Source organism: Quercus lobata, chromosome 10 (assembly GCF_001633185.2).
Source record: "Quercus lobata isolate SW786 chromosome 10, ValleyOak3.0 Primary Assembly, whole genome shotgun sequence".
Lineage (NCBI taxonomy): Eukaryota > Viridiplantae > Streptophyta > Magnoliopsida > Fagales > Fagaceae > Quercus > Quercus lobata.
Genome location: NC_044913.1, coordinates 4,740,259 through 4,750,408, shown reverse-complemented (window position 1 = coordinate 4,750,408; position 10,150 = coordinate 4,740,259). Strand labels below are relative to the sequence as shown.

At 33.8% G+C, this 10,150-nt stretch overlaps 1 protein-coding gene across 1 annotated transcript; it reads left to right on the top strand.

The window, feature by feature from the left end:
- The first annotated feature begins 2,272 nt into the window (after nt 1-2,272).
- On the top strand, nt 2,273-10,032 carry LOC115963667 (protein PLASTID TRANSCRIPTIONALLY ACTIVE 10). The gene is made up of 12 exons (XM_031082759.1): nt 2,273-3,112; nt 4,520-4,579; nt 4,663-4,692; nt 4,923-4,996; nt 5,113-5,194; nt 5,393-5,466; nt 5,640-5,703; nt 6,846-6,938; nt 7,779-7,955; nt 8,034-8,084; nt 8,239-8,390; nt 9,125-10,032. Exons 1-12 carry the CDS (start codon nt 2,354-2,356, stop codon nt 9,591-9,593), a joined length of 2,085 nt encoding a protein of 694 aa, XP_030938619.1. The 5' UTR covers nt 2,273-2,353; the 3' UTR covers nt 9,594-10,032.
- The last annotated feature ends 118 nt before the right edge of the window (nt 10,033-10,150 follow it).

Genomic DNA, 10,150 nt, shown 5'->3' with positions numbered 1-10,150 from the left:
TTGTATCCTTTCCACATCTAATTCCAAGACCAATACCTCCTATCATCTTGAATCCTACAATATATTGGTCATACATATATAATGCAACTTAAGTAGTAATACATTCAAAAATATTCAAAATAATAACATGATCATAAAAAAAATCAATCACGCGCAACGCGCGGGTCCACGACTAGTTATTATAATATTTATGAAAATTCTTTATCATGTGCATTTTTTTTTTCCACTAGATAATAGTATATTACTCTGCATATATTATATATGTTACACATTTATGTAAAACCTTTTCGCGCATAGCACAGGTTGGTGACTAGTTTTTTAAGTAAATAAGAATAAACATAAGTCATGATTCTATTATATGGAGTGGAACACACATAAGAATTTAGACGCACTATATCATGATTCTATTATGATAAGTCATAACATATGAATCTTACCAATTTATAGAATCCACATGTTATGAGTGCCCCATTTCATACAATAGAAGTGTGAAATTCTCATAATATATTAGATTCTATCAATACTTGGAATCACATATTATGTGTATTAGGTTGTAACTCGTGCTTACCCACATAAACTTTTAACAGTAGTGGCAAGTAGTAATTTTGATTTTCGTGCTGAATATTATAAATGAGTTACTTGATAGCAAAATTAAGAAAATTAAATGGGCACTTGCCTTTAAATTAATTTACATTTAAAAGCTAATATGGATTTTATTTAGATTTTGGTTCTGCTTCAACTTTAAAATATATATTCTATTTAGAATCTACCACTTTAAGCATAGCCATCCAAAACAAACATCCAGTTGTTGTGCATCTATTACCCAACTAGTCTAAACCAATTAACAACACGATTATTCCAATGTAATTACTCAGAGACGGTAATGGGCTTTACCGAGCTAAAAGTTTTTCATAAGAGAGTTGCAATTAATTACATATCAAAACTTCAAATTCTTTTTTTTTTTTTTTTTTTTTTGAGAAGATAAAACTTCAAATACTTGGTAAGCTAAAAAATTATATAAATTGGCCTAAATAAAAAAAAAAAAATTTTGATATAGAATTTTAATTCACACAATAAACTAACAATGCTATGTCTACATCAAACACTTTTTTGGGGGAAAACAATATTAAATGTTAATTCACCAGCAGATTGATTAACACATATTAGAGAGCACTCTTAACCAAATATGTACATGGCTAGTCTTGTGTTGATGTCAATTGCTATCTAATCCCTCTCTTAAGTGTATCACTTTCCAAGTTGTTCAACCAATGAGAAGAAACATAAAACACTCAAAAATCATATTATATATTATTAAATTAGACAAAAGAAAGGTAGCCTTTGCCATGAAGATAGAAGGGATTCCTCAAAGAAAGATTATAAATCAATGAGAAAAGTTAGATAGAGAAAAATTAGATATTAGATAGCATATTAACAAATTAAATGGAAAAGGTAGCTTTTGCACTACAAAGATATAAGGATTTTTTCAAACAAAGATTAACAAATCAATAAGAAAAGTTAGAGAGAGAAATATTAGCAATTAGATAGCAAGATAGAGGGGACTAATAAGTTGTTCATGGAGGACTCTTATGTGTGAATTGCAAATATAATTTTTGGCAATCACAAATATGATTCCTTTTGACATTCCATCTTTATACAAAATTAAAACGCGCCAAATTCATTACATTTATTAAAAGCAAAAAATTGACTCTTTGATTTTTGCAATGTGTGATAAATACTGCAGCAAAATTAAGAAAATAAATTGACACAATGACTCACTCGGTACAAAGATTGAAAACTTTAAATGGGACATATGGTGTAAAATTGCGAATCCAATTAAGAATCTAATTGAATTTTCTTTCAATTTTGGCTATTAATAGGTATATATAGATTATGTTTGAACTTTGAATAAAACATAAACATAAGAATTTTTTTTATAGTAAAATTAGTTATATATATATATATTTTTTTTTTACAATTGAGTTTATCAACTCAATCATTGATTCATTATGAAAAAAATATATGTATATAAACTATAAAAGATGTCACCACCTTGTAAACGCTAGGTGGGTTCCAGTTAGCTCAATTGGTAAAATCTCTGATAGTTGAATAAGAAATTTAGGGTTTAATCCCCGTCTACACCAAAAATTAATTGGTGTCTTGGTCTGATAATAAAGAACTATTATTAAGAGCAGACGCTATAAATTGAATTCTCTCAAAAAATAATAATAATAATAATAATAATAATAATAAAAACACTCTTTATCCACTCATGTAAAAACACTTCCAGGCTCCACTCTCTCCACTCTCCGCACTCTCTTCATTCATCCCAACACAACACTTCTACCAGGTCCAAATGCAACTCCTCCAAACCCCTCATTTCTTCACCTTCCCTAAACCCCTAAACTCCATTTCCAAATCCCATCACCATATCCAACCATGTCACTCTCCTCTCTTCCTTTCCAAAACCCCACTTCAACTTCATTTCTCCACCACCACCACCACCCCCCATTGCTTTAGCTCCGACGAGTTCCCTGTAGACGAGACCTTCCTCTCAAACTACGGTCCCAAAGACAAAGAAACCGAAGACGAAGCTCGAATTCGCAACTGGGTCGAGCGAGATTGGGCTCCATGGGAAGAAATCCTAACCCCAGAAGCCCGTTTTGCTCGCTTAAGCCTCAACGAGGGTGAAGAAGTCCCTCTCCAATCCCCAGAAGCCATTGAAGCTTTCAAAATGCTCAAACCCAGTTACCGGAAAAAGAAAATGGAGGAGATGGGTCTCACTGAGGATGATTATTATAGAAAACAGTTTGATTATAAGGGTGAGGTACCTGAACCTTTGGAGACTTTGTGGGCTACTCCAATGATTGCACAACACGTGGTGCCGAGGGATTGGCCACCGCGGGGTTGGGAGGTGGATAAGAAGGAGCTTGAGTATATAAGGGAAGGTCATAAGTTGGAGGGTGTGAGGAGAGTTGGGTTGGAGGAATTGGAGGAGGCACAAATGGTGAGTAATACTGAGGATGTGTGTTTTGATAGGTACAAGGTGTTTTTGAAGCAGTACAAGGAGTGGGTTGAGGCCAACAAGGATAGGTTGGAGGAAGAGTCGTATAAGGTAAGGAAATTCTAAAGCTACTTTAAATTTTATGACTTTACAACACTGATGTGGAAATGAATGTGATTGGTGACACTTCGATAACATGATAAATGAATTTCTAAATTACTTTTTAGTGATTGGTAACATATGAGTTTGTAAAGCTTATGTGGAAAATTTTGTAGTCTCTCTAGCTTCATTCATAAGATAATGTGAGATTGGAAACAATGAAGAGGGTAAAACTTATGTATAATTACTGTAGCTTAGGTTCGCAATTAAATTCAACTATGTGGCTGAATTAGTCAATGCAGCACCTTTTTTCTGTAAAGACAATTAAATTTAATCATGTGATTTATTGGTCAATGCAACCATATGTAAAATTTAATGGGAGTTTAAGGTATAGCATCTAAAGAATTGTACCTAAGTTTTGCCCCAATGAAAAATTATAAAGATGGAAACTTTTGGTTGTGTTTCTTGTTTAGTTGTGTTTAAGTGCTTATGTTTATTGTGATGTTTGCGTGTTTATGGTGATGTAATTCATTTCATGCTAGCATGGTTTTATGGTTTGTTAGTAAGCAGGGTTGGACTGAGTTATTCATTTTGAATTATATGAAGAAAATTTAGTGTAAAGTTGGCATTTTTGTGGGGATTGTAATAATATTAGAAGGGTAATTATTTTTTAAATGTTTAAGGTAGCTTTGGGGGTTTTATATGTGGTAGTGATATATTTCATCCAAAAAAAAAAAAACTTTATGAATTTTGGAGTTTACGACAATTAGGGATTATTAATTGAGGTTGATATTGTCAAATTGGCTTAAGTTTGCCATAAGTTTAGGATTTTGAATTTGTATATTGTATGGAGTCCAGCTGAAATATATGGTTGTGAATTTGATGAAATCTTCATTCATTTTGTGATAAGTATGCCAAATAAGTATATTCTGAATTTCTGATTAGTTGGCTACAAAATTGGCTGAAATCTTTAGTCCATCTGGACGGATTGGGAGAATTAGGCATATACAGATTTAGAGGTTTCAAGATATATGTTAGAATTATGATTAAATTTACCATTTCCTAACAACTTAAGCTTTGGGAGAATTTGTAATTTAACATGATATCAGAGTAGGTGGTCTTGAGTTCAATCCTTGTCTCCACTTTATCTTCCATTTAAAATGTCAAAAACCCATGTGTTGGGTCTCACTTATTAAGGGGGAGTTCAGGCCCACACGTAAGGAGGAATGTTAGGATTATGGTTAAATGATTAAATTCATCATTTCCTAACAACTTAAGCTTTTGGGAGAATCGGTAATTTAACAATATATATTAAATTTATGTGCAATACTTGAAGCAACTAACTTTGCTACTCTATTTTCTACAAGTTTGAGTTGTCCATGCAGGAGACTAATGTGCATGTTTTTAATGCCTTTACAGTATGACCAAGATTTCCATCCTGGTAGGAGGAAAAGAGGCAAGGACTACAAAGAAGGAATGGTAACATAGGTTGCAAATTTTCTGTGTTTAGTTTAATTTGGATTGGGAGAAATGATGACATTTATGATCCTTGTTTTCTGCAGTATGAACTTCCTTTTTATTATCCAGGACAAGTAAGTTATTTTGCTCATTCTCTTTCCCTTGAGCAATCTCTCTCTCTCTCTCTCTCTCTCTCTCTCTCTCTCTCTCTTCCTACTGGAAATTGTACTTATAGGTCTCATTCCAATAATGCATTTATGGACTTGTGTGTCCTCACTACCATCCTCATACTAGAAATATCATCTACTTGATGCTATATGCAATTTCATGGTATGGAAAGTCATTGTGGGAAATTTCTATGCAGATTTGTTCAGGGAAGGTGACTACCTTGCACCTTTATCAAGGAGCATTTGTTGACATTGGAGGTGTATATGATGGGTAATAATTCCCTGTGCTGGTATTCCTCATGGTTATGTTTTTGTAAAATATATCATACATACCTATGAGTAATGCAAAAGTTTACCTGTTAATTCATGTGTCTTGATTTGTTTCAGGTGGGTCCCTATAAAAGGTAATGATTGGTATTGGATTCGCCATCACATAAAAGTTGGTATGCATGTCATAGTTGAAATTCTGGTGAGTGTTTAAGACTATCAGTACTGAGCTAGTTTCCCACTCCCCCCCCCCCCCCTCTCCTCCTTTTGTTTTTGGGAGTTGGGACCAATTATCCCTGAATATTGATTCCCTTTGTTTGTACAGCATCCAGGGGTTAGTCATTATAAGAAATTGACCTTTTCACTAAGGTTGTCATTATACATTTCATTGTTTTTGCAGGCAAAGCGAGATCCTTATCGCTTTCGATTTCCTATTGAAATGCGTTTTGTCGATCCAAATATAGATCACCTGATGTATGTAATCCTGTACTTCTGACTATTCTCCACACCTTCAAGTCTATTTTAGAATATTACTGAGGTCAATCTCTGTTCAGTCTATAACAATAATTAACGATCTTATTTGATACTGTCTATAACTCCTAATTTGCTCACTCATTTATTTTTGACACTTGTGTCCATACTTCCAGCTTTAAGAGATTTGACTATCCACCTATATTTCATCGTGATGATACTAATCTAGATGAATTACGGGTTTGTACCTTTCCTTTTATATAGTGCCACTATCTCTATTTTTCTACCTTTGATATGTCTATAATAAGTTTATCATATCTTTACTCAAGTACATGGGTGCTTTACAAGAGACTACTAAAAATTAAAACCTAAGATTACACAAATCTTTTGAGTATTTGAGGCCAGATTAGTCTGTTGGACCTAGGATTTTAAGCTAGTGGGGGCCGGAGTATAGAGAAAAAAGAAAAAGAAAAAAAGAAAACTCCAAATAGGCATCCATATAGTATTATAAAATTATATATATATACAAAATCGTAGTTTATAAATACATTAAAATGCAATCATCTACCAATAAAGACAAAAACAAAAACAAAATAATGTTTATTTTTTAATCTAGGTTGGCTAGGATTTTTTTTTTGGTTGAAGTTAGAGCATTCACAGTGGTAGTGCTAAATATTTTAGCTTTTAGCACTTCAAAAAGTTAATTTTCACCTCACTTTACAATACACCCAATTAATATTAAATGTTCTATTTTTTTTTATCACTTCATTTAAAATAATGTAAATATCTCATTAAAATAATAAAGAAAGAGAGAGAATTTGAGTTTTTTAATTGAAGGTAACAACTTGCTATTGTCAACTGGTATTTATACTAGTTTACTGGAGTTGCAAAAAATTTAGTTTTTAACTTTTCCAAAAATACAATTTTTTGGTTCATTGGTGGTAAAATAATTTTTTTTGCTAAAATACAATCACTATTGTGAATGTTTTTATTGTTTTTGTTAAGTTTTCGCGTTTGATAGTTGCTATTTGGGTTAGGCTAGTTAGGTTGATTAGGGAGAAGGGGGCGTAAGGTTTTGGAAGGGGGGCCCAACTACAAAAAGGAAATATATTATATCTATAAAAAAATAAAACATAAAATTTGGACCCGGGGGGGCTGGGCCCCCACCTGGGTCCATCCCTGCTCCTAGCTCATTGTTTTATTTAAGAGGCAATGGAGAAGGTTTCTATTGTTCCAAACTTGTCAGTTTTGGATACGTTTTATATAGGAAGTGGAGCAATCAATTTTCTGCATGTGCAATCTGCTTTAAGATTGTTTGTTCATAAAATTTGTATTTTTTCAACCATCCTTATGCTTTTGATTTTGAATGTCTCCGTTTGCAGCGTGATTGTGGAAGACCTCCGGTTCCTAGAAAAGATCCAGGAAGCAAACCGGAAGAGGAACCTTTGTTGTCAGATCACCCTTATGTTGATAAGGTATGTTTTTTTGCAAGGAATTCTTTTTTTGAGAAGTCACTATATTATCAATGTTGTGATTCATTTGTTTTCAATTGAAGCAAAGGGGCATATGCATACAAATAAGAGAAATGCTATGTCCACAACATTTTCACAACAAATCTTAAGTGACAGGTTGTTATTGGTGGGGCAAAAAAGTCATTTCAGTGGTAGATTCAAATTATAACTAATAACAACTAACTATCTATGATTTGTTGTGAAAATATTATGGACGTAGAACTTCTCTACACATAATGTAACATATTTATGGCAAGCCTCACTAAAATGCATATTCATACATGTGTACATTATGACTGCACCAGGAGCTGGTTGCCTATCACATCTTAAGGAAATTTCTGTGTCAGTAGAATTTAGAAATTGTGGATGTACATATACATAATTTCATGTTATATGTGCTCCTTTCTCTATTAGAATTTGGACATGTAAGGAAGTTATGTAAGTGTATTTGAATGCATCATACATTTAAATTTCCTCCCTCCACATCTCCCTGCTAGCTCGTGGGACTCTTTCCCTTTGATGTTTGCTGCTAATTTCATATGCACATGCAGCTGCATGAACTCCCTAATGTCTTAATTCATTAAAGGCTAAAAAGAACAATGGAGTACATTATAGAGAAACATATAAAAACTATCTTAGTGGACCTTTCTCTTGTGTCTTTAGTTTTTAAATTCTTTGATTTGTTGCAAGTTATGACCGAGTTTCCGCCGTCTTTGAACAATTTTGTGTGTATGATCAATATTTACCATTGTCATGTTCATCACTGTGGACTTTCGATTTTTTATTTTTAATTTTTTTATGCAGTTGTGGCAGATACATAATGCTGAGCAGATGATTTTGGATGATTTGGAGGCTAATCCTGAGAAATACAAAGGCAAAAAATTATCAGAGTTAACTGATGATGAGGATTTTGATGAGGAAAACAGTGTCATACACACCAAAGCTTATTATAAGAAAGCTTTACTGCCAAAAGTGATTCTGGTGAGCACTTTTATCCAGTCATTGTATTGACTTGTATGCTGTTGCATTCACCTGCTTTTTATGTATATTAATTGGCAGAAAACAAGCGTTAAAGAACTTGACTTGGAGCCAGCCTTTGCTGAGCGTCAGGTTAGCCATTCCCTTAAGTTTTTGCATGTTTCTTGGTCAAAATGTTAAATTACCTCAACTATTTGATATTTATATTTTCTTTTCATGTTGCTTGATTTTCCATTGCTTTGAAATTTGAGAAGGTCCTTTTCGTTTCCTGTTCTTGTGGATACAGCAAAATAATAAACTAAGAAGGGAAGCAGAGGAAAGAGGAGAGAAATACAAAATTGACAAGCTGAGACGAAATATTGAAATGGATGAGTATGACTTATTACATTGGCATCGATCATTTGAAGAAAGGGAAGCTTTGATTAGAGACATCAGCTGGTATTCCCATTGGCATTATTATATTAATACTTGATATTAGATCTCTCACAATCTTATTGACCTCTCCTATTGGGTTCTCTCCATTATGGTGCCTGCAAATAAAGCATTTTATTTCAATTTGACCATCATACACTTGAGATTTCCAATTTCAGATATACTGAATTGTGGGTAAGCTGGTCTGCATAATTAAGGTAGTCAACTTTTCCATAGAGAAACGTAAGTGATGCTGACAAGTACCTTTTCCACAGTTTGTTCCTGGAATAAAGTTCGTTTACCAGCATTACAATTGGATTTATATAATATAGATGAAGCATTGATATATGGTGATTTGAGTTTCCACTCCTTATATTTGACTGTGCAACTGCAGAGATATCAAGCTAATTGTTAGACTGATCTCGTGCTTATGTGAGATCAGACTAAGTTTAGAATTTAGATAGCCCTGAGCCCTGTGATGGTCACTTAAATAAACTTAATTTAAGCAGCACAACTAGGTTTAGAGGCATGCATTTGGTTCACAGAAGGTGGATTTCTACTTTACATTTTGGATCAAATATATTTAGAGAATCCTGCAATGCAGTATCAGTGAATATTTTCAGACTAAAGAGTCCTAAAATGTATCTTGCTTTGCATTTACATGATATTCACTACCTTCTGTTGCTGATTTGCTTTAGCTGTCCCTTTTATATACTCCTCCTTTTACTTACTGAAAGCTGTACTGTTTTTTTCTTTGGCAGCCGTCAAGCTCTTGGTCTACCATTGGAAGAGCCAGGAAGGTATAAAGATGCCAGTTTCTTTGGGAAGGATAAATATGACCCTTCAAATCCTCTATATCGATATGACTACTGGGGAGAGCCCAAGAACTCAGAGGAGAGTAAGCAAGAGCGGATGACAGATGCCCACAACAAATCTATTGTGGGTAATGGCGTTGTCTGGTATGAAATGTCATATGATGATTGCATCAAGCAGAAGATGAAAAGAGAAGCTGAGGAACAGGCACAAAAACAAGCTGATCGTGAAGATTCAAAAAGAGACCATGATGAGGATGAGGATGAGGATGATGATGATGATGAAGATGACGACGACGATGACGACTATGATTTGTTCAGCATTTTACGAAACTATAATGTTGATGATTCAAACCAACCCCATGTTAATGGGACTGAATCTTCCAGAATGTCAGATGAGGGTATGTTTGAGGATTAGTTCATGGTATAAGTCAGATGAGGGTATGTTTGAGGATTAGTTCATGGTATAAGCGAGTATTAGAGCATGGTTTTCTGTACAGTTGTTTATATAAATTGTTAATGAGGAAAACCCATTTACGGTATTCAGAAATGCTCTTGTTTTTCCTTTTGGGGAGAGGGTCTTGAATATTATGTGAAGTTGTAAAGAGATACTTCTTCTGGGGTATAACTTAGGTTCTTTAAGTTGTTAGCTTAGTTGGGGTTCGAGGGATGCCCTAGTGATTCCAACACCTCTTGCGGGGCCTGAGCACTGGGGTTCGAACCCCACCAACCGTCTCACCGTATTTACAAAAAAAAGAAAAGGATAAAAAAGAAGACAAGTTGTAAGTTAAAAGTATTTTCTAATTGTCTTTGCTATTGATAAGTTTATATATCCACTGAGACTTGCATTACGTGTATGGTCTCACTGTGTTTGACAGTTCTTTAAAAATTGCAAATTTATTTATTTATGTGTTGTTTAAGTTTCAAGTTTAAAAACTGTATCCATCTTACTCTACATCAATGAACCGAACTGAA

Bases quoted from the DNA above. Each gene is read 5' to 3' on its own strand.
- LOC115963667 (XM_031082759.1), top strand. From the start codon at position 2,354: ATGCAACTCCTCCAAACCCCTCATTTCTTCACCTTCCCTAAACCCCTA. The intron at 3,113-4,519 runs GTAAGGAAATTC...ATGCCTTTACAG, and splicing joins TGGAGGAAGAGTCGTATAAG to TATGACCAAGATTTCCATCC. The intron at 8,085-8,238 runs GTTAGCCATTCC...TTGTGGATACAG, and splicing joins CAGCCTTTGCTGAGCGTCAG to CAAAATAATAAACTAAGAAG.